Source organism: Arvicanthis niloticus, chromosome 18 (assembly GCF_011762505.2).
Source record: "Arvicanthis niloticus isolate mArvNil1 chromosome 18, mArvNil1.pat.X, whole genome shotgun sequence".
In the NCBI taxonomy this organism is placed as follows: Eukaryota; Metazoa; Chordata; class Mammalia; order Rodentia; family Muridae; genus Arvicanthis; species Arvicanthis niloticus.
The window spans coordinates 8,000,999-8,025,606 of NC_047675.1; the positions used below are offsets into that span (position 1 = coordinate 8,000,999).

The following is a 24,608-nucleotide window of genomic DNA, read 5'->3' on the forward strand; positions in this document are numbered from 1 at the left end:
GACGGAGAAACCACTGACCAAGAAGGTCCAGCAAAATCTCTGAGTTCTTAACGTACCAGGAGTTCCCTTCTCCTGACTTAACCATTGTCATGCAAGCTAGACCCTTCAGATTGGGTTTAAGATCATAAACCAACAGTACCTGGATAGCCTTTATAATTCAATCCACTCGCTAGTTAGAGCACGTGGAGAAAACTGAACAAATCCTTTTTACCCCAGAAAAATAAACCGGAAACCACAGCCACCCTAATTTACAGTTCCACCTCACCAAGTGCTCCATTTGATCCAAAATACACTGTTAATCCCGATTCTTTTGAAATATTTACTCAGCCCAGGACGCGGGTACCACAGAAACGTCTCTCTCTGTAGATAAGCAAGTTTGACCAGCATCCCCACAGCCGACTGACTCCAGGGTAGGAAGAGCTATCTGCACACTGCTGAGAACACATACCCAGAACATTTAATCACCTTAGAAAAGTTATCAGAACTACCCGAATAAGTTTGGACTCTCTTGCAGTTATCAACATTTTAGCAAGCTACTTGTACGAGGCTGGGGACTGCCTACCTTGTTCTCCAGACTCCCCAGTCCAGGGCTGTCACTCTGCAGGCAGCAGGATACTCGTGGATAGAAGCCACCACACAGGATCTCTCCTCCACTCAGCAGCTCCAGCTGGGACATCATCCGCCTGTCCCTTCTTTTCAGGCGCTTTGGGGGGTTTCCATTTAGGCACCTTCTCCTCCTCGCTCCGCTCCCTTCGCTCCTTTCCCCAAACTTGGCATCTCCTTCAAAGAAGCCCAGAGCCACGGCCAGCAGTAGCAGCTTAAAGGAGAGCATCTTCAACATCATCTGCCCGGAGCAGCAGGGGCAGGACGCGGGAGGATGGGGTGGGGGAAAAGGCCACTGCCCAGCAGGGGCACTAGGGCGCAGCTCCAGGAGAGTGCTGCGGGGCGGCGGGACGCTCTCGGGGGCAGAGGGAGGTGGCTGGGGAAGAAAGATGTAGAGCTATTCAACTTTGCCTTAGGGCAGCCGGAGCAACAAGATAAAGTGCAGATGACACTTGTCCGCAGCCTTGCCAGCGTCTGTTGGGTTAGGGGCTTTCCACAGCGGTTGGGAAGTGGGAGGAGAAGGAGTTGGAAGAGGAGGAGGAAGGAGAGGAGAAGACAGTCATAGAACTTCGCTTGTCCGCTGAATGGGAGTTGTTTAGGTGAGACAGTAGCAGGAGCCGAAAGGGCGGCGGTGGCGGCAGCGGGCCGGGCGGAGGCAGGGCCGGCGCTGGGCTCCCGAGGATGCTGAGGTCTCCTCTGCCGGCGGCTGCAGCTTCTCACACAGCCTCTCATGTTTCGCTCCCTCTTTTCTTCTTCTTTTTAACTAGCGCGCGGGGAGGTACTGCCACCGCGCGCCCCTTGACGTCACCGCCGCTCGCGCGCCCCCTCCCGGGATGGGGGAAAGGGGAGGGGGGGTGGCCCGGGAGCTCGCGCTAGCGGAGGCCCAGGGTGGCCTCTGGCTGCGACCGGGCGGGGACGGATGAGTTCGGAGGAGGGGAGTACGGGGGAGCCCTTCGAGCCAGCCTCCGGGGCTCGGAACCTGGAACGCCTCCGTGCCGGGGTGGGGGTGGTCTGGCCGCAATGCCCAGCCTGGGACGAAAGTACGTTGCTGCCACTCAGGGGGATGGAGTTGAGGCTCCCAGATGAGGTGAGAAGGGAGGAATCCTTGCCTGGCTTCGCCCACCGGGTTTGATTCCCTCAGCCCCGGGAGAGATGGACTCATTCAGTAGGCTGGGAGCTTGTCGGTACCTTTCCCTCTCTGGCAGGCACGGACAAATGCTGCTGGCCTTCAGTGATCCTGGAGATTAAGAGAGGAAAGAGAACCCAGATGCTGAGTTTTTGGGTAGGCTGAGGTGGTTTGGAGACTTTTGAAAAGGGCCACCCACAAGTCCTCACTGAAGTTCTAGGAGCTACTGCAGTGGGCACAGAGACGCGTGTGCTTGGTAGGGTTGGGTATTCCAGAGAGGGCTGACTGAGTCCTTCTCCAGGCAGATATGGGCTTAGGCAAGATGGCCTAAAGGGGCCACTGTAAACCCAGACTAAGTCGTCTGCGAGACACCTGTAGATATCTCAAGCTGGCTGTTCTGTGTGCATTTATAAAGTACATGCATGCACACACCCCTGTGCACAAACTTACAAATATAGAAGAGGAAGAATTTAGTCTCCTTCGTGAAGTGTAGAAACACAGGCCCCACATAGTTGTATATGTACAAACAAATTTACCTTTTCCCAACTGGATAAGTTCTGCTTAGAGCATTTCTAGAAAGATGTCAAGAGCTATGATTTCACGTTTACTGGAGCCCCGAGGCACTGGGACAAGCCTCCCAGGAGCTGCCCACAAAATCTGCAATGTGCTTTGCCTGGTAGATGGCTTTTGATGAGGGGATAAGGCTGTTTTTCCCATTTTGGCAATAGAAGAATGTTCACCATATTTGGAAACAGATTTCACCAAGCTCCAGGGACTGTTGATGGAGGTTGAAGCTGGCTTTAACTAATGGCTTTAAAGTGCTATCAGAAGCTAGGTGAGCCTTGTCCCTGGATTCTGAATTACATTTTATGTGTGAAGTTAGCATTTCTAAAGCAAGAGAAGTGACCTGTTAGAATAAACCTAAAGCCTACAGAGACATTCGGCCTAACCCCCAGCTTAAGCTAAGACCCGCAAGACTGCCGTGCACTACTGTGTACATGTTACTGTGAAAACGTCTCTGGCTCCCATGTTTAACGTTTATCCTGCTTAGCAGTCTCTGGCTTTCAAGGATTTTAAGACTTTAAAAGGTCTCACTTTTGTAGTTCTTGAAATGGGTTCTATCAAGATCAAGCCGCTGGCGCAATTCCATGTAATTTGGATCCCAGAACCTGTCTACATGCGTGTAAGGCTTTATTCCTAAACTCTGGTTTAACGTCTTTTCCTAAAATGAAAATCCTTCTAAAATATTCAGTTGTTCAAGCTCCCACTCCTAAGTGATAAGTTCATGTTAATACTGTTGGGTCAGGCCCTCTTGGGCAGTGCATTTCCAGACTAAGTCCACATGAAGTAAATTAATACCAGGTTTTACAAAATTACAGTTCTGTTATAAGGTATGGTCCTAAATGCCAAGGGGCAGAACATTTATAAATGATCTAAAGGAGACAAACGTGTTTTCTTCTTTTCTTCTTGGGACAAAGTCTTGGGTATCTTTAAGGATGAGCTTGAACTATTGAGGCTTCAGCATCTACATGCTTCGTGTCAAGATGATAAGCAAGGACCATTACTCCTGCTTGAGGCAGTGCTTAGAATAAAATCTCAGGGCTTCTGGAAACCTAGAGTGGAACAAAACGTAGCTGGCTAAATAAATAAAATAAATAAATAAAATCAATGAAAAGACTCCTAATGATGTCCTGCTTTACCCACAGATGGTGCCTAGTCCACTCACCATCAGAGAGGTTGCCCCAGGCAACAGAGACCCACAGCCAAACATCAGGCAGAGAGCCAGCCCAGGTTAGAGATCTCCATCTTCCTCCCCTTTGAGCTTGGGAGGTCAGGGAATCTCAGGGAACCTAGAGGAAGAGGAGAGGAGGAATCGTGGGAGCCAAAGGATTGAAGGCACCAGGAGAACATGGCCTGAGGAGTCCACTAAGGAGGGCTCCTGAAAGCTCAGAGACTGAAGCAGCGATCACTAACCCTGCATAGGTCTGCACTTCGTATATGTTATGTTTGTTGGCTTAGTCTTTTAGGAGAACTCCTGACCATGGGGGTGGGACTCAGGGTCTCTGACTCTTTTATCCTAAGGTGGGACTTTTTCCTCCTACTGGGTTGCCTCATCTAGCCTTGATGTGAAGATTTGTGCCTGGTCTTTTTGCATCTGTGTCATTTTCAGTTGATGTCCCTGGGAGCTCTTTTCTGGAGGAAGATAGGGGTGGGGAGTAGGGAGTGGAGGGGGTAGATTAGGAGAAGAGTGAAGGGGGCACTGAAAAGAGTGGAGGGAGGGTAAGCTCCAGTCAAGATGTATTGTATGAAAGAAAAAAAAATTAAAAAGCATCCCAGAGCTTCATGCATGCAAAGCAACCACCTTAGCAACTGAGCTACATCCTGTCCCTTGTTCTATCTTGACACGTGCAGCTGGAAATGATCTGTGCACAATTCACCATGAAAGGCAAGTAATCTGGTCCCTTATGGGACACTGAGCTTAGTCCTTGTGTCACTGATGGAATTTCTAAATAGTCACTGACTCCTATTTCACAGGTGGACTAACTTCTGATTTTTTTCCCCCTCAGAAGGCAAATTAAGAACTTAACCCACAGCAGAACAACCAGTTTCTTAGGAATCAAGGATCAAGACTGGAATATTTTCTAAGAAAACTTCCTTGAAGGTTGCAACAGGGCAGCAGAGCCATTTGCACACTTGGACAAAATCAGAAGGATCATTTTCAGTCATTATACCATGTTAATAGGCATGTACATACAGCAATTATTTTCATCCATGTATTGTTGGTAACCATAGGAAACTTTATCATGTGTGAATGAGCTGTAAGTACCAGATCCAGGAACTAGATTGTTCTCTTTTTGAGTCTAACTTTTGAGTCTAATTGTGACCAACTCTCAATAAACATTACCTATTGGCCCTCTTACTTGAGTTGATTGTTTCTGAACCTTTTGAATGAGTTAAAAAAAAATCTTTTTATTGCCAACTGGGGGAAGAGATAGCTGAGTGTACAGCCATCGTGAGGAATTTTAAACCTTGTCATTTCAAATTAATTGCTATTCAAATTATACTACAGTGTGATTCCACAGAGGGAGAACATCTAACAATTATAGACAGGATAGCGGTTGACACAATGGCCAGGTAACTGGCTGGTTTTATGTAGAAAGAGAAAACCAACTCCCACAACTTGACTTCTGATACTCACACATGTACTATGATGTTCACTGGCACATGTGCAAGCGCACCTCCCCCCAGAAACTTAAATCAGTAGCTGTGTGGTAAACTTAGCTCTGGGCACTGCAGACATAACTGTTTAAAACGTCCTCTAATGGGGAGAGATAACATCTAGATATAGATTGTACCAGATGTCCATGAGTGTCAGAGAGAAACGAGATGATGGGGAAGGGAGGCACAGGCCTTGAAAGAACAACCAGTTTGAAGACTGGAGTGGTGAGCCATGTACACACAAAGCACAGGAGAGCAAATTGGATGAAGTGGGCAAGCTTGGTGTGTCCAAGGACTAGCAAAGAGGCTCCGCCCACCACAGTGGACACGAGTGAGTGACAGAAGAGGACGAGAACTGTGACATTACAAAGTATTCAGGTTCCAGACTGTATAGAATCTTTGAAGTTTCTCCTCTTAATGAGATGCCTCTCCCTTGGTCGGCAAGCACTCTACTACTAAAATGTGCCTTGCCCCAGCCAACTGTCATTTCAGAAATAAACTGGCTATTTTGATAGAGTGAATTAAAAATGTGGAATTGCGTAAAATGAATATTAGAAAACTGGAAAAATGTAAAGGGACAAGTGTAGTGAGAATCTCTTGTACACTGTGTGGAAACATCACATGTCAATAAAAATCTAATGGCCTATCAGCAAAAGGCAGGAAATCGGAGATGGGCACTCTAGTTAGAGAGAGAGCAACTCTGGGAGTTAGTCAGAGGCAGGAAGATTTGCCACACAGACTCTGAGGATACAGATGCATGATACCGAGGAGAGGTAACCAGCCACGTGGCACATATAGAACAGAATAAATGGGTTATGTAGGTTATAAACTAGTCAGGGACCAAGTCCAAGCTTCTGGCCTAGGCATTTATTCATAAATAATTAAGTCTCACAGTAGTTATTTGGTAACTGAAGTGTGGATGGAAAGGTCCAAGGTTATGGTCTGCATCATTAGTGATGGGAAGGCAAAGGGGTGCTTGGAAGTATGGAGACAGACCCTGCCTCCTGGACAGTGCTGACCCCCTCCAAGGTGGTGAAATAGATTATGGGAACCCTGGCAGATGGTTGGAGACTAACCTTTTAACCCTGACCAGAAGTATACTATCTTTAATGTTGCCACAACCAACCTCACTACTTAGGATCTTAAAACAACAGAAATTTACTGTCCCTCAGATTTGGGGTTAGGGACCCCTTATTGATGACCAGAATTGGTTCTTTCTAAATGGCTGGACTTCTCTCCTAGCTTCTGGTAACTTGCATCACCCCTTTTCCTGGTTTGCAAGTAGTGAGCTCCTTGTGTCTTGCTTGTGGATGTGTCTGTTTATAGCCAAATCAATTCATCTTACATGAACATTAGTTAAGTGAGTGTTCATCCTCCTAGCCATGTCTTAATCTCTGTGAAGATGCTAATTCCAGGTAGGTAAATTTCATGGACACAGACAGGACTTCAAAACCCTTTGGGAGTTTTTGTCTGTTTGGTTTTTGTTTGTTTACTTTTGAGTTCTTTGTGTATTCTCCACCTCTCTACAAGATGCATAGCTGATAAGTCAGTTGGTGAATGGATATTAAAAATATGGTGTATTTACACAATGGAATATTATAGAGCTGTTAAGAAAAAGAAAGTCGTGAAATTTGTAGGTAAAAGGACAGAGCTGGAAACAATCATTCTGTATAAGGTATCCCAGACCCAGAAAGAAAAATACTGGATGCCCTCTTTCATCTGAGGATGCTAGCTTTGAATCTTCAGATATGTGTGTTCCATTTGGAATACTGAAGGCATCAGGAAACCATTAAAGAGTCATGGTGTGAGAACTTCCAAGGAGGCAAGAACAGTCACTGGTATAAGGGGTTAAGGGAAGTAATGGAACAGAAAGGGTTAAAATACAGCTGGGGATGTGAGGGCAGGGTAGATGAGGGAATACAGGGAGAGATAGACAACACTAGAAATCTTTTGAAGAAGTTAAATGGAAACCTATTAGTGTAGAATTTCCCTAAAATATATGCATACACAACAATAAGAATGAAAATGAAGTTGACATATAATGTGGTGATAATGCCCCTACTATATATCATAGGCTACCAAATAAAAAGCTCAACGTCAGGAATGGGTTACATCTTTTATAGTAATTGACCAGTGGATCTCATAGATGGATCCAAACATTACAGTGTATCAGTGTTCTTTGTTACCCTCCAAAACTTTATAGTAAGACCTTATTGCTGACAACTCCATAAGCTTGTATCATAGAACGTGGAGAAATCAAGCTGTTCATCTGGAAGCTTCATCCCTACTGGCTAGCTTTCCTAGGTGGGAAATTGCTGTGCCTACTACGGGAAGAGAAAACTAAGCATCGTTCACTTGGCTGTGAACCCTGAGAGCTACAGTAATGATTGGCCTGGCGAGACATGCACACTGGAACAATACTGACACAAACACTGGTGGCATAACCAGCCACCTACTGATTGGACTTAAGTCTCAATACACAAGATAAAACCTATTCCCGATACCATTATCAGAGTAAGAATCTCTAACTAGACAGGTCATATAGGCCCTAGAGGCAAACCTGCTATTATAATCTGGTAAAGAGATACAGTGTTAAGCTGACTCCTAATGACTTACTGCTATAACTATACATCAATGTATCGCTTAATCTTCACTAGAGAAGCATCTATGTGCAGTAGATGGTGACTAACAGAGACTCACAACTGATCAAGGTGTAGCGAATAAGTAACTGTGAAATGCTCATTATCAAGTAGGGCATCTATAACATACTTATCCCTTCCAAGGCTCAGGGATCATTCCAGAATAGGGTGAGAAAAGGTTGTAAGATCCAGGAATGGCCAGGCAGTGGTGGTACACGCCTTTAATCCCAGCATTTGGGAGACAGAGGCAGGCAGATTTCTGAGTTTGAGTTTGAGGCCAACCTGGTCTACAGAGTGAGTTCCAGGACAGTCAGGGCTACACAGAGAAACCGTGTCTAAAAAAAAAAAAAAAAGATTCAGGAATGGGTGACTGCAAGGAAACAAAGTTTTTCAGACAGATTGCATATATGAATGCACAGTGTTGTGACATCATGCACAAGACCTGCTCAAGATCCAGCCAGACACAATCCCTGGATAGAGAAGAGAGGTGGGTACGAAGTCCCAGCCCTAGCTAAGGAGCTATGGGCAATTGATAGGTGTTGGGATAGCATGAATGAGAGGAAAAAGGAGCGGGAGAGAGGGAGGGGGAGAGAAAAGAGAGGGAAAGAGGGAGAGAGGCAGCAGGAACACCAGCTTTCTTTAAAGTTGATCACACTACAGTGTGGTCACAGCCAAAGATACATTGACTTGATGGGTTTATTAAAAAAAAAAAAAAAAAAAAAAGGGAGGGGGCACAAAGTTGGGAGAGTAGGGAACAAGGTGAATATGAGAGCAGTTGGGGGAGGGGATAGATACAATCAAAACATAGTGCATGGACTCTCAGAGAGCTAATAACATAAGATACAATCACAAAGTGCATGATGAACACAGCACCGGCAAGCTCAGAGACACAGCCTGCCCTGCCCCTTTTCCTTTGGCCTCTGGCTTGTAGGAGATTTTATAATGTAGACATTATTACTACTTTGGCCACATCCACCGATTTTGAAATAATAGGATTTCTTTTCAATTTCATTCAGAATATTTTTTGACTTCCCCTCCCCGCCCCAGCCACTGCCCAAGCTCTTTGAAATATAAATTATTGAAAATTGGAAACCGTGTGATTTAATTTCCAAATACTTAGAGCATTTTTTTTTTTCTGAAGACTTGTTACTCTCATTGTAGTCAGTAAATATTTACGGTAAATTGAATTTCCAAATGTTTGAGTCTTTTCCATGGGCAGGAAAATGTTCTATCTTGGTAAGCATTTTGTGTACAACAGAAGAGAGTATGTGTGTTCTCTTCTGGAGAGTTGTATACTCTAGCTGCTAGTGGTGCCAGTTTGGTAGATCCTGTTGAGATCTCTGTTCTTAATGATCTGATTTTGTTTTATCAGTTCTTACAGGAGTCATACTGACATCTAAAGTGTGGACTTCCTTGCTCCTGCTTGCAGATCCTACCAAGTTTTGTTTTGTATTGTTTGACGCTCTGTGCTTATTTGCATAAACGTTTACAACTTATCTCTTGAATGGAAACTTTGGCCCTTATGAAATACCTTCCTTTATCCCCAATCAGAATTGCTTTTGTTTACCACTAACATGAAGTATCTTTTTCCATCCTTTTTCTTTTGATCTATTTTTGTGTACTCATTAAAAACTTACTGCAAGCTGTATAGGATTGGGATTTGTGTGTGTGTGTGTGTGGTTTTTTTTTTTTTTTTTTTTTTTTTGTTTTTTTTTTTTTTTTCCAATGTGGCAAACTATGATTCTCAGTTGAGATGGCGAAATTCTTTATATTTACATTTATATTTACGCTGAGACAGTGGGCTCAGAAACCCTCATCTTTACTTACAATTTGGTTTCTTTTTGTTGCATCAACTTGTTTCCCTTTTATGTTTTCAATCTTTTAGATTATTAAATATTTTTATTATGCTCGTTTGTCTGTTACTGGATTATTCTTACCTTTACTTTTCTAGTGGCTATTTTAGGGGTTAACTTACACATTGTGCCTTCAGTTGCTATTGTGGATTTGTGCAGCTCCCAAAATTACATGGGAGTCCTATCATACGACGCTGAGGGTCCCTGCCCCCAGTTGGCTTTGATTGGTGAATATAAGTTGCTGACGGCCAATGGCTGGGCAAGGAGACAGAGGCGGAACTTTAGATTTCCTAGACAAGGGAATCACGGGAGGAAAAAGTTTTTAGAATTGCCATGCTGGGTAAGCAGAAAGATCGGACCTGTGAACTGGAGAAGAGCTTACAGTCATAAGCTTACAGCCATGTAAGAGCCGGGGAAGAGTGGCCCCAGGGGTCCCTCCCCTGATTGGGTCTGGGGGTAGCAAAGATGAAATATAGATTTTAGTAAGTAATAATTCAGGAATATTGGGGAGGGGAGGCGTTAGCAACGTGGGAGTTTGGGAGTGGGTCCAGCCTTTGAGCTGTTTAGGGCATATTAAAAATAAGTCTCTCTCTCTCTCTCTCTCTCTCTCTCTCTCTCTCTCTCTCTCTCTCTCCCTCCTCTCTCTCTCTCTCTCTCTCTCTCTCTCTCTCTCTCTCTCTCTCTCTCTCTCTCTCTCTCTCTCTCTCTCTCTCTCTCTCTCTCTCTCTCTCTTTGTGAGTGTGTGTGTGTGTTTTCATTCAGTAATACACAACCTTGTGGCGGTAGCGAGAAGCACGTGCACCCGGAGTTAAGAATGGATTAACCATATTACCTTTACAGTTATGACGCCACTTCATTTGAGAATCTGAAAATGACAAAGAGGTGTTCTTTGTGATCTGTGGAGGGTTAGATTCCAGAACACTTGCAAATATAGGAACTGTGCTTGCCTAAACCACTGTATAAATGGTACATCATTTGCACATGGCCTGTACACATTGTTTCAGATAATTCCAGTCTCTTCTAGATTGCTTACATAGCTCTAACGTGTAGACAGTGTGGGCTGTTGTTACACTCCGATGTTGAAGGAATAAGGACACATTCAGTGAGGATATGATTACTTTGCAATGGCTTAGATCTGTAATTGGTTGAGTCTCCAGATGCAGAACCCATGAACTCAGAGCCTATGGATCCCGAAGCTCTTTCACACCGTCCTCTACCTCTTTGCATGTGCTTCCTATAAGATGCGATGATGAATTGGTTGGTAGATATTTATCTTTTAGAATGATTTTAAAATATGAACAAAGGTTTTTTTTTTAGTTCAGCACTATAGTTTATTAAGTTATATTAATGCTTTGTTAGTTAACATTAGTGCCTTCACATGGTCTTACAGTACAGCTAGGTACCTGCTTGGTGTGCTTTTCCTCCTGTTTGAAAGTATAGAGAGAATCTTTACATGCTGTGTGGAAGTATTACTTGTCAATAGAAAGCCTATGGCCAATGAGCTGAGGCTGAAGATGGGACATCAGCAAAGAGAGATAGGGTTCCAGGAAATAGTTGGAGGAGATTTGACCCGAAAGCTGAAGCTGTATGAAACTGAGAAGAGGTAACCAACCATATGGCAGGACTTGAAGTAGACTAAATAGGTAATGAGTTATGGGTAAGTTATGAGCTAGTCGGAGAACAAGCCAAAGCTTTTGGCCTAGGCATTTATTCATAAAATATTGTCTCAGAGCCATTATTTCAGGAACTTTGGCACAGGCGGAAAAGCCCACAATTACATGGGCATGTGGTTTTATTTCTTGTAGTAGGAAGCTGAAGGTGATTGATTTTTTATATGGCAAAAAGAGGTTTTTGTTTTTCTGTTACTTGTGGGGTAGTTTTCATTGGTCTTGAGTTTTAGGTTGACCAGTTGTCTCTTTTTGCTGTCTTCCCTTTTGGACAGGTCCAGACATGGCTGGTTGGATTTACAGTTTGTTTTGGTCTACTTTATGGTGCCATGAAATGGATATTCAGTAAAATCTTTACTTTCGATTATTGATAGTCATCTTTCCCTGAGGATATGGGGCAGCATGACTCTTGGGATGCTCTGTAGCAACAGTGAGCTACAGTGCGCAGGCGTGAGAAAACAGCCAATCCTGTGTGGCGGGTGTTCCATGTGGCGTGGCTAGGGTGCTTTCTAGACTTGCTGTATGGGATGCATTTTTGACTTCCTACATATCTTCTGCATTCTTGAACATATAAGACAGACAACTGCAAGCATGATTTCTGTGTCTTGTGTGCTGATGAAACACCATAACCTGGAGCTCGGACCCTTCCCCCAGGTCGTTTGTTTTCGTATTAAGTGTTTCTAGTGTAATTTATGAGGACACCCTGGACACACGAAGCCACCACTCCTTCCTTGCTTCCTGCATTTTCTTAATTATATTTTCCATGTAGAAACCACTTTCTTATTCCACATATACAATTTCTTTCCTCTGGTTGTTTCTCATAGGCCCCCCTTTATCAGTAGTTTAAGACATGTGACCTTATTTTGCCTTCCATAGCTCTCAGTCTGTTACTTTAGAAAACTCTATGATTTTCTGTTTGCAAGTCATTAATTCTGCAGCGTCTAAACAACTGGCTATTCTGTCCTAGTCCCCTACCTAAAATAAATAAATAAATAAGTAAATAAATAATTCAAGTTTGTATTTTTATCTCTAAATTTTTAACTGTGTTTTACAATATCTTTCTGATTAGTCTTCTATATTTGTAAACATTCTAATCATATGGGAAATATGGTTGAGATAACAATTTTAATGTCCTATATGCTAACTCTCATATGTGGGACATCGTGGACAGTTCTTATATTAATTTGATTTTTTTTAATTATTATATCACTAGTTCATATTTTCCTGTTTCCTTATAGGGCTGATACAGATTTAAAAAAAAAATCAGAAGAAACTGAGGGGGCTCAGCAGATACAGGCACCTGTTGCCATGTCCAGCAACCTCAGTTCAAGCCCCAGGCCACACAGGGTGGAAGGAGAGGACCGCCTCCCTGAAGCCGTAGCCTGACCTCCACCCCAACACTGGGGAATTCATATGCTTCTAGAAATCAGTCCAGAAACTTAGGAGTTGTGTTCATTTTCTTTTTAAAAAATGTTCGTTTGTGTGTGTGTGTGTGTGTGTGTGTGTATGTGCATGTGCATGCACACGTGTGATGACTGTGTGCTTGCATGCATGTAGTGCTGCACAGGTAGATGTTAGACAACAAGTTTTGGGTGTCAGGTCTCTCCTTCTATGATGTGTGTTCTGGTGATCAAACTCAGGCTTAGCAACAAATGCCTTCGTTGTCTGAGCCACCTTGTCTGGCACCTTGATTTGAATTTTTGCAAGATTACTTCATGGCTGGTTCCTATTATATCAGGAAAGCAAGCATATGACCGTTTCAGTTTTTGCAATGGTAAGACTTTTAGCAGCTTTGCTGTTCTACTTTTTTGCTCACTGAGAAGAATCCCTTTGTGCTTTCATGCTGTGGTTTCAACAGCTGCTGGTGATCACTGTCCAGATACCTATTCAAAGAAATGCTTACTTATCTATTTATTACATGTGTGATCTCAAGTGTGCACAACTGAACATGTGTGCAGATATGTATGCATATGTGTGTCCAAGTGTGTAGACCGGAGAACCACCTCCAGTACCACAGGACCACTGTCCACTTGGCTCTTTTGAAACAGGTTCCCTCATTATGGCCCAGGGCTTGCCAAAATTAAGCTGGGCTGACTGGCCAGGGAGCTTCGAGGGTGTACCTGTTCCCACCTCTCTGTTCTTGGCCTATAAGTTCTGCCACCACCACTGACATTTTATGTGGGATCTGGAGATCAAAGTTATATTTCTCTGCTTACTTAGCTGGTGCTCTATGGCTGAGCTATTCCCTTACCTGGTTGCAGTGTCCTTTTCTCAACTCTACTCCATTATCTCCATGGCAACTAAATTAACTTTTATATACTACAAATCATGTCATGTCACTCCTTTCACTTAATGCTTCAGTGGATTTCTTATTATAATATTCAAATTCCTTAGGAAAACATAAATATTTGTCCACTACTCTCCACTGACACATCTATTTCTTGTTCTGCATTTTTAAGTGTTTGAAAATTTCTGAAATAGAATTTTTACAGCAGAGAAGTTACAAATAATGGTTGTACATTTATAGGAGATGAAGAATGAGGATATGTGAGCACATTCATTTTCACGAGACAAAAAAAAAATTATTTATTCATTTTTGCATTTAAAGTACTCTTCAATGTCTCCTTGGGCCTGAGATTCTTTGCCATAGTCCTTAACCACTATACAACTGCAACCAACCATTTTACATGGCTTCCCCTCTCAATCCATTTTTGAGGCCTTCCAGTTCCCCTGGTTTCTTTAAGGTTGATTTGGTGCTCACCACCAATCAAGTTAATACCTCAACTAACTTGACGTACATAGACTCATCACAGTTGAGTGCAAGCACACAGAAATAGGCTTGCTGCTTGTCTAAGGCTCTGGCAGTTTCACATTCAGAACATGCTATGTCACTGTGCTTGAGGGCAGTCTTCCACACGTCTTCTAAAGCAGAATTGACATCCATTATGGCAGATCCCTAGAACAGCAGCACCCATTAGCAGATAACACCTCCAGGAACACTCTCACAGACAGCCGGCTTACTGAGCTTCTCAGTTATATTCAAGACTGAATCATGATGCAGCCCCGTGTACCATGACCTATCATTTATTACTACTACCACAATATCCTTTGTTCATGCAGCCCTATCTCTTATGATTTCTGAGGCTTCGATGCTCTGCTGACCACACTCCCCTTTAGCCCCTGGCTGAACTGAATTGCTATGCCTGTTGACTGGGTGTCAATGAATAATTGACACTGTCTTTAAGACTGTAGGCTTCCTGGGGTGGCTGGAGGTCTTGTCTCTTAAACCAGTCTCTTGTCAATTCATACTACCTGGTTTAGGGGTAGTGACTTACACTGTGGCTTTGAGAGCACACGTGAGAGGTTCCTCTGTAGTAGAGTCAGTTTCCTATGATGCCTGAACCAGCCATAGTGCTATAAGTTGCTCATACACTTTCCTTTATTTGATGCAGTTGGAAGGGTAGCTAATCGGAGCAGAGCGTATGTACAAGTGGGGCTTAATTACAAAATAATGAAAAACAGCCGACATCATGAAATCACCTCATAAACAGAACGATTGAAACTGGGATTCAGTAATTAATGATTACATCAATTAAATGAACTCAGTTTGTATCTCTGGCCTACATATATACAATGTGAGAAAACATAATAGCTTAACTATGGAGACAATTACTAAAATATGGAAGACGTGATAAGTTCTGAGAACTGAAGCCCACACAGCTATCAAGTTAATTCCTTTTGTATGTTCTAGGTGTTTTGGAAACTGAGCATTAATTTCCCGGCTGTGACTCATATCAAGACCACCCTGTAACAAAATTTAATTCCTCAATGAATATCTGCTTATCATTTAGCTAAATATGTAGCTAAAACAGAGACAAAATATGTAGATAAACATTTAACCTTTGATTGATGAAAACATGTTTCATTTGAGAATGTTTTAAATTAAATACTAATGTAAAAATATTAGGATTTGTTTATTCAAAATAGGCTACCTTAGTCAAAAAACATAATTTATCCCCTAGAATCCTAAGCTGTGTATAGTTTTGATAGACAATCTAGAAAACATTTTTTGGAAATGTATAAGATAAATGTATCATAAATGTTATAGGATTCAAACATAAATATATGATATAAAACATTTAAATGTTAAAAAATCCTTTAGAAACATCACTCAGATTTAATTGTTCCAAAAAAATGTTGTATGACACAAATATTTAGTGTGGTTTATTGTGTGTACACAATGGTGTCTGGGTATTTAGCTGGGAAAAGGGTAGAGACATTTCTGAAATGCTATTTTGACAAACTAAAATAAAAGTATAGCATTTAAAATTTTTATTAAAATAAAAATTAAATAGTAAAATAAAAATATTCATTAAACTCAAGCAACAAAACAATCAATTTAACAGTGTATGATACAGCTAAGACATTATTTGAAGGGTGTAGTTCAAGATCACAAATTCTGCTTTGTTCCACAATTCATGAACTGGTCAGTTTCTCTTATTTTCAAAATATACACCTTACTTATAAAGAAATTCTTCAGGGTTTTTTTTTTTTTTTTTTTTTTGAAAATAAGCATAATTTTTATGTTCTGCCCTAGGGCATGAAATTCTGCAAACATTTTCATTTATTAATGGTTTCAAACACCTGGGGATTTTGTAGACATTACAGATGTTTTCATATGCATAAACTTAGAATAAATGTTGACTATAAGGGAAAGCTTTCTAAGTTTCAAATCTATATGTATTTCATGAGACCACAAGTCCTATTAGAGACAGCCTTTTGCTACCTGGGCTTATTTCCATTACATAAAGTGTGACAAGGGGTTGTGGGTGGGGATACAGCTCAGTGTTACAGCACTTGTGTAGAATGCACAAGGCCTTAGGTTCTACCCCCGGCACTAAAAAAAATTGTGAATTTTTTTTTCATTTAAAGCATATAAAATATGTATATACTCTCAGATATCAACTAATTCTTAAAATACATTTCTGTAGTCATGAGTGTAAATCACATATCAGGATCCCATATCCTTTAAAATATAGTTGTTCTCATTATTAAAGAATTAAAGAATTATGTTGTTGTTCTTTTTCTTGAGAACATGTCTAAAAACGTATTGAACCAGACTTTGTTTTCCAGTGAAAAATAACAATGCTTTAATCGTAGCAGCTGCCCTGTTTATTGCTGCAAAGAGACAGTCTGATAGGATTACATTAAACAAGAGTAGACTTAGTCCCATGCTGCACAAGAGCCCAGCCCCAAAGTCGGCACAACTCTGGAGATTCTGGGGAGCCTCAAAATCTTTACTCAAGAATGAGAAAAAGTCTTCTGAGAAATGTATTAATCGCGGGCCTGGGTGATGGCTCAATGGGTAAGACCATGTGGTGAACAAATGTGAGGGCCTGAGTTTGAATCTCAGCACCCACATAAAAATCCAGGTATGGCCACACGTGCCTTGTAACCCCAAAACTGTGGTGGAGGGAGAGACAGGTGGGCTGCAGGACCTTGCTGGTTAGCCAGCCCAGCAGAAACAGTGAGCTTCCGTTCTGTGAGAAAATTAGTGTGATAGAGGAAGGCAAGTCTTCCCTGGTCTCAGCATGTGTGTGCATGGGTACACACACACACACACACACACACACACACACACACACACACACACACAGTGTATTGATTACCTAAAGGATGCATGTCAGTTTAGTATTTCATCTAGAGAAGAGCAAGATCATATTCATAAACGTTGGTGTTCCATTCTGTAAGTCTGTACCCAGGCCTTACCTTGTGTACTTCATAAACAGTTTTCTCTGTGTCGTCACTGGAACACAAGGAATTTTTTGGTGTCTTCTGTTATTAAATGACTTTATTTGTTTTCATTTTAGGTTCTTCTAAAAGCTTTCCATTCGGGGGCTTAGATGTGACATTTCTGTCTGGTGTTGGAATCTACTTGTCCAGATATTTTTGTAAAACAACTTTCTTCAATCAAGAGCAATCAGAAGGCTTCTGTTTGATTCCTTACTCGTGTAACGTGCCCTGACAGAGATAAAAGCTAGGTTTCAATTCTCCCACTTAAGCACCATGGAATTAATACATTTTTGGAGTGTGTGTTTCTATGTGTATGTGCTTGTGCGTGCGTGCCTGTGTGTGTGTGTGTGTGTGTGTGTGTGCGTGTGTGTGTGTGTGTGTGTATGTGTGTGTGTGTGTGAATTCTTGTGGGTACACATGTGTACAGGTATAAGTGTATGTCTGCTCACCCATGTAGGGCCAGAGGCCAACTTTGCATGCTGTTCCTTGGGAGCCATTCATCTTGGTTTTGAGGCAGGTTCTCTCCTTGCCCTGGACCTTTCCAATTATGCTAGATGAACTGGCCAGGGCTCCAGGGATCCATCTGTTCCCACTTTCCCTGTTCTAGGAATGGACGTGTAAGGCACCATGCATGCATGGCTCTCCCCTAACCCCCACATTCTGAGGATTGAACCTTCACGGTATGTTACCGACTGATAACATTTCCCCAGCCTGACCTCAATATAGTTTATACTTAAGAAACAAAGTTCCCCATGGTTCCATAGCTACTAAAGTCATAGAGCTATGATGAACGTAGACATGGGCCAAGATCATGTTGAGCAGCTCCTTAGGATGCTTCCAAAAGGGGAAGGATGTGATTGTCGTGCTTCATTCAATGGAAGTTCCACTGTCATGCTCATTTTTGGGTCACTCTCCTAAACCCACAGCCTCCTGCAGATACGCATCTAGTGATTCTTGGTGCTTATTTTGACAGTGTGTCTTTAAAGCCTGACTGTTGTCACGGTCATCACGGTTTGCTCTTTGGTCATTGTAGAAGGGACAACACAGTGACTTTGAAGCTCCTGTAATTTCCCCTGACTCCTTTCTTCATGTCACCTTACCCGTCTACTGCTGAGAGAATGCTTCCTGCTCTATTGTCCCATCTGGTCAGACATTTCTCTCCATGTTAGTTATCTATGCTTTTCCTGAACTCTAGTCACAAACCCAGCAGAACTACAAAACAAATTGCATGGATTTTCTCACAGTTTTGATAAGTTAAGCTGACAGGCTTCTGGGTCTTTGGAAGTTGCTCTAGACTTGTGAGCTGGGTTGTGTCAATGAAAGTTCAACTGTGGAAGGAGCCCTTTTAAGTTCATGTAGTGTGGGGAATATGAACTTAAAGAATGTGTTGGGAGAGGAGAATAAAATAGTCTTTCCCAGGGGAGAGTGCCCTGGTTGGTTATCCAATATAAAAAAGGCCAGCACTGAAATAAGAGCATACAGGTTTATTTTACAAATTGAATGTATTTTATTTGTATATTCAGGAACACACACACACACACACACAACCACAAGAGTTAAAGCAAAAGAAGTGAGAGGCCATGAATTTGAGAGAGAGAGAGCAAGTGGAGTGCACATGAAAGGAATTTGGAGGAGGAAAAAAATTCTTTAAGTATATCTTAAGTTCGAACAATTGAAAGAAGAAAAAAAAATTGTTGGCTTCTGTCCCAAGTGCTCTTAAATTCCTTGTCACAGGGTCCCTGGCACAGGCAAGTTTTCAACCTGGCAGATTGTGTCCTCAAAGCCAGAAGAGAGAAGAGTATCTGGGCTTAAGGTCGTCTTTATAACCTCATATAACCTGTGTGCAAATAGTATACATATTGTCATTCCTACCCCGTGTGTAAACGGCATGAACATCATGTTTCCTACCCTGTGTACCCACCTTCACTCCTACTGTCATGGGTCTTGCTCACATTCAAAAGAATAATTTGAAATCCTTTCTTAAAATGCTATTTCCTCCCTTCTTTTCCATGTCAAGTACAGCCCAGGATTTCCTTCTTCTGACTGCCGCTTCTCAGTTGTCTTAGCTAGAATCTCCTCCCTGTTCTGTTACCCCATTAAATGCTGTCACACCTACGAATCCTGGAGAGTTGAGCGTTGGGAGCTGAGCATCACTGGCTGTGCCCTGATCTGTATCTGACTCCTGTGAATGTTTTCACCTGACAGTTCTTGTGCGTCATCTGTCTAGGCCACTGGATTCCTTGCTCCATGCTATTTATGTACTTTTTGATGTTCTGCTTAGAGCAGATTCTATGGTCCTGGGAGGAGCAGCAAAGCACTTCCTGTCTTCTCCCCACACACTCTGGGACCTGCTAGAGTTGTGTATCACAGTGTAGCTTTCCCTGGCTCTTCAAGTCCTTTCTACTCTTGGACTCCTGGCTTATTCAGAAATGACCTTTGTTAATCCCATCAGTGGTTTTTATGTCTGATCATGGTAGCAGGTAATGCTTACAGGCCTTCATCTTACTCAACCACGCTACAGATATGCCATTTTTTCCTTACACAAATTTATTCCCATTCTATATCAAGTCAGAGCACACTGCAGGCTGCCGTTCTTCTGTCCGATGCTTCTCACGATGCCCCTGGATTCTCTCCCAAGTCTTCCAGTCTCCTCACTTACAACGCTCTTTGTCCCTTCCACTCTCACATGACTTTTCTTAGGGTTATTCCAGATTGACACTTAAAGACCAAGGTTCTTATCAAACTCCAGTATCACATTGAAGCTATTTTGATATTTTTATTTTAATATTTCACATGCATCCTCAAATTCAACATCGTGAAACGTAAATTGATAACCCTCTGCTCATAGATCTCTACTTCTAGGCGTACTATATCTCCTCAGTATACAAAGCTCTTACTTCTTGGTGCTCCGCGCAAACTAGAAACGTAAGTCAGATCCCTTTTCCTCATTTTGTATTTCTTTGACTTATCTACTTATGTGCATGACGTATGTGTTCACATGTTCATGCATTTGTAGGCCAGAGGTCAACATGTCTTCCTCAATTTTTTTCCCTCTGTCTACTTTTTTGAGACAAGGTTTCTGACTACATCTAGAGTGTACCAATCTGGCTGGCTGGCCAGCAAAGTCCAGGGATTCTCCTGTCTGCATCTCCAGCACTACTATCCCTAGATTTTTATTGTGCTGGGCATCTGAACTCAGACTGCCATGCCTGCCATACAGACACTGTCCCATTTCTCCAGCCCCTCATCTTGTGTTTCTAATCAGTCATCAGATCCTGTTCTTGCTTCCTCTGAGTTAGCTACTCTCTGCTCCTGCTCTTCAGTGTCCTGGTCTTGCTGCTGTCACATCTCTCAGGCACCCCTCCCAGGCTGCTGCACCATTCTCTTGCCCTGCCTTTACTGTGCACGCTTGCCCCCTTTCAATTTGTTCTCAGGATTGTAATTAGTACCATCTTTCAAAAAGGCAAACCAATCCTGATGTTTGCTTTAAAGACTTAAAATAGTTTCTAAAATTAACCTCATGATTTACCAGATTCCTAAGAGTGGCCTCAGAAAGAGAAAGTCCAGGAGGGCAGAAAGCTTAACGCATACTCTACTGCCACTATAATATCCTGTACCTGGTATGGAATTATTGCCTAAGAAATATATCATGGCTCTATTTCATTCATTCATTCACTCACTCATTCATGCATTCCTTCAATGTTTTATTAGCATATATTAATTTTACATAATAGGTTTTTACTTTATTTTCACACATATGCATGATGTATTTTGAGCATATTCACCTCTTGTTTCATTCTACTTCCTACCCCTATTCATCTTCAAAACTAGTCCCTCTTCTACCTTCATGGTTTCTGGTTTTGTGTGTCTGATTTTTTTTTTTTTTTTTTTTTTGTGAGCCAGTGAGTTTGTTTACAGGTTCTTGTGTAGCCCACCTGGGACTTCACCACTGAAGAAAACTTTCCCCTGCCCCTCCCCCATCTCATAGCCCCTGTCCCTTCTCATAACCTCTGCTCCTCCTCCACCTCATAACCTCTGATTTATTTTATTTTTGTTATTTAGCTTTTGCTATGTAAAGGAAATCTCAGAACACAACCATTTAAAATAACAGTTGCTCATAATGGTAGATCAACTGTCATTTTTCTCTGGGACTGTCTTGGTGGACCCTGAGGCCATCTGGAAGATTGCTGGGGCTGTATAGTCTGGAGCCAATTAATTTATACAGCTACTAGTGTCTCGGATGACCAAATCAGTTTATTGTTGTGACAAGCCGATCAAAATAACGAGATGAGTGACGGCCAAGGAGAAGAGCTATTAATTTTCAGTGTGGCCGTATGTGCCCAGTCCTGAAAAGCTTGGTCCTGGAAACCTGACTGAACTTGGCCTTGTTCAGCCTGATGGGGGGATGGGGTGGGGGCACCAACTACACAGTATTGTTTCTTAAGTACACTTAGAGAAGGATGGGTTAGCTCGTCTCAGTAGGAGGTCTCTATAGAGAGAGCAGTCTCAGGTTACACGGGAGGAGGACACGGCAGATGCTAGTTTTTGTGTTTCTGGTCAGCCACTCAAAAATACCTAAACACTCTTTCTGGGACCAGAGGAAGGCTTTGGCATACCTCTGAGCCTCACTAACAGGAAGGCTCCTCCAACTCCCATTGGAATCCTTGAGATAGCTGTACCTGTATCAGCAAGTCACTCAGGCCTTCATTTCGACCTTAGGCGCTCACTTAGGGCTTCTTTGGACACCCATTTCACACTGATAGACAATGAGGACTAGTGTCCCAAGCCACACCTTGGCATATTAGCAATGGATGCAGGATTTCCAGAGTAAAAAACTCGGGATGGGGGATGAGTGTGTCTACTCAAGCATCATTGTTCATTGCTCACTGTAGTCTGGTTGGTCATTATCTCAGATCTGTCTCTGCTGGGTCCTGCTGGCTCTGAGGCAGTCACTGTTGCCTAAGGGGAAAGTCATTATTTCTTTTAAGAGCAGCCTTGGCTCCAGTCACACAGAGATTAAGGCAGGGCTCATGTTCTTAGAACTTGAGGTTAGATGGGTAAGTAAAATAATTTCTGAAGCACAGGTTTGAGGAACAAAATGGAATTAATTAAAATAAGAACTGAGTTTTTCTTTTAGGAGTAGCAAAAGATAATTTCAGATAATTTTACATCTGGCCAGGGGTTGGTTTGAGGAGATAGCACATCTTTTTTTCCATGGGATTTATCATTCTTCAGCAAGCTAGTCCATCTTCCACTAGACTAGCCTTTGTTCATTCATGAATAGTGGTCTTTGGGTTCATAAGAGCAAAATAAGTCTGAAAACCCCAGTGCATAAAGTATTTTTTTCAAGACTTTGCAAACATTGTGTCTATTGTTCAAAGCAATTCAGGTGCCCAAGCTTGGAGGATTACCCAGGACATGGACCGACCGTCGACTACTTAATGGCAACTCACTGTACTAATTTTGCAGTTTCATCTTAACAAATCTACCATTTTATTTCTACTTCAGTCATAGGTACAATTGATGTCCTTGGATAAGGTTTAGTAACTATCCATTTGTCTCCTTTACTCTGTTTCCCATCTCCTGGATGGCTTACTTTAGCCTTCTCCTCAGCAAACTGTGAAGATGTATGTCCGTGCGCATCTGTGTGTGTGTGTGTGTGTCAGAGAACTGATTTCATGATGATTAAAACAAGGTGGATGTTTATCTCCTCTAAGTCGGCGTGGCTGTGACACTCAAGTGTCTGTTTCTCTTCCTATAGCATTGTCTTTATACCACTCAGGGTGTGTTCCCACCAGTCAGGAAGGAAACACAGGATATTAGACATTAGATCCCCTTCTAGAACTAAGATGTTCTGTCAAGATTCATTTCCGATCATGGGAAGCCATAGAGTGCTAAAGATTTCTCCAGAGACTCCACATCCTTGGTGGCTATTGGCTGAATAACATATTATTTGTACTGGTTCTTATCTGCATCATTATTTTCTTTTCATCTTAGCATAGAGCTTGGCACACTGTTCATAATTGGTGTATATCAGGTACAAAATAACTGTGGTCTGGAACAAACATAGTAGTCTGGAGAAAGAAAAGCAGAGCTTAAAAAATATTTTTTTGTGCATATTTTATCTGAAGTTTAGATAGCAAATAGAACTAACATGTGAACTGAATATTAAGATTCGGTTGCTACAGCTAAGACACTGTTGAAAATAAACAGCATCCTGTTGTGGGAAGTAATAAATAAAGATCGTCAAATTTCCATGCTATGCCCAGCACCAGTGGGCCACATGGCACCAATGGGGTGTTCTCATCTTGGCAGACTTTCTGGCCTGGAGCTCCTGAAATCCCTCCACCCAACTGGCTAAGTTTCCTCTGACTGGTCACTACCATGTCAGCCTCCTGTTTCAAATCCCTCACGGCCTTTGTGGTGCACATCAGGCAAACCCACGCTTTGCTGCCTGCCTGCCGTACGTTTCTCTCTGGAACTGTGAAGAAAAACACTACACAAACTAGTTCAGAAACAATGTTAACTCAATCTCTGGGTGCAACAACTAGAATGGTAATCTTGGTAAATCCTGGCGGACCCTCCATAGAAACGGGGGAGACACTTGGAGCTACATCTTATCCTCACGCAGTTCCTGTCCAAAAGGACCCTCCCTCTCCTCTTACTCTTCCCCTGCACCCCCTTCATCCAACCCAGAAGTCCCTCCTACTCACCCAGTGATTGGTTCCTTCATTCATTAGGGGATTGGTTCACAAGAAGTCACCTGAGTACATGACTCACTCACTCAAGCCTTGTCCGAAGCCCCTCCCAGGAGAGTGGAATTAACATCAAAATACAAACAGCTCCAGGGCTATTCACAACCACATTCTATTCTTATTAGCTGCAATTAACAGAAATTCTTGGGCATGTGACTTCATGTGACTTTAGTGAAACTGATGATAAAGTTTCAACACTAGCACCAACAGAGAAAGCAAAGCAAAAATATTGTCAAACAACTTTTCCAATAAGTCTTTTATTGGCCCTAAAGACATCCCAAATTGTATTTTAAACCAGGATCTGGTTTATGGAGCTGGGTGATGCAGGTCTTACTCAACAGCCTCTGTCACTTTGTCTGACACATAGACACTATTCAAGACTTCTCTGATATCTTTGTTTTTGACTCTTGTAGCTTCCTGCTGAATTTGAAACAAGTTCAGTATCATTCCCTTCAATGACTAATTCTTGAGAAACAGATCAAGCAACACCTGTGCTCCTCCGATCCCCTTGGATGTATTTTCACCCAAGAAATTTCAAATTTCAACCAAAGTCTGGTTCTTCGAAATAACGTTGCTGGGGAAGTGAGCTCACAAGGAGCACATCTTGAAACAAAAGTCCAGCATAGCACACTTGATCATGTTCTGAACTTGGCTGTAGATGGTGCAGGTATTTGTCAACCTGGAGCTGCTTTCTCTTTGTTCTATACTGATGTGATTAAAGTCCCTCTGTAGGGTTCATCTGGGGCCCTCCATAGTTAACTATGCATTTTCTGGAATATTGATAGTCTGCTTGCTGAGAATTATCCTCTTTCTTATAGTAGATGCAGCAAAGAGAGAAAAGCAGACTCTTAACATTTCAAGCTTTGCCTTTTAATCCCAGCACTTGGGAGGCAGAGGCAGGCAGATTTCTGAGTTCGAGGCCAGCCTGGTCTACAGAGTGAGTTCTAGGACAG

The 24,608-nt window shown here is 42.4% G+C and overlaps 1 protein-coding gene, 1 long non-coding RNA gene and 1 pseudogene across 2 annotated transcripts in view; 1 reads left to right on the forward strand and 2 right to left on the reverse strand.

Annotated features, from left to right (window-relative positions):
* The window catches only part of Hhip (hedgehog interacting protein), an 87,874-nt gene extending 86,539 nt beyond the window's left edge, over positions 1–1,335 (reverse strand). Inside the window, exon 1 of the mRNA XM_034522159.2 lies at positions 563–1,335. Within this exon, the coding sequence (XP_034378050.1) occupies positions 563–844 (282 nt within the window). The 5' untranslated portion in view covers positions 845–1,335. The remainder of the gene's footprint in view (positions 1–562) is intronic.
* Positions 1,336–1,522: 187 nt separating this feature from the next.
* On the forward strand, positions 1,523–4,649 carry LOC143435035 (uncharacterized). The gene is made up of 3 exons (XR_013105007.1): positions 1,523–1,690; positions 3,436–3,520; positions 4,297–4,649. It is a non-coding gene; the product is annotated as an uncharacterized LOC143435035 (long non-coding RNA).
* A 9,044-nt stretch (positions 4,650–13,693) lies between these two features.
* On the reverse strand, positions 13,694–14,051 carry LOC143435047 (small ribosomal subunit protein eS12 pseudogene; annotated as a pseudogene).
* Between the last annotated feature and the right edge of the window lie 10,557 nt (positions 14,052–24,608).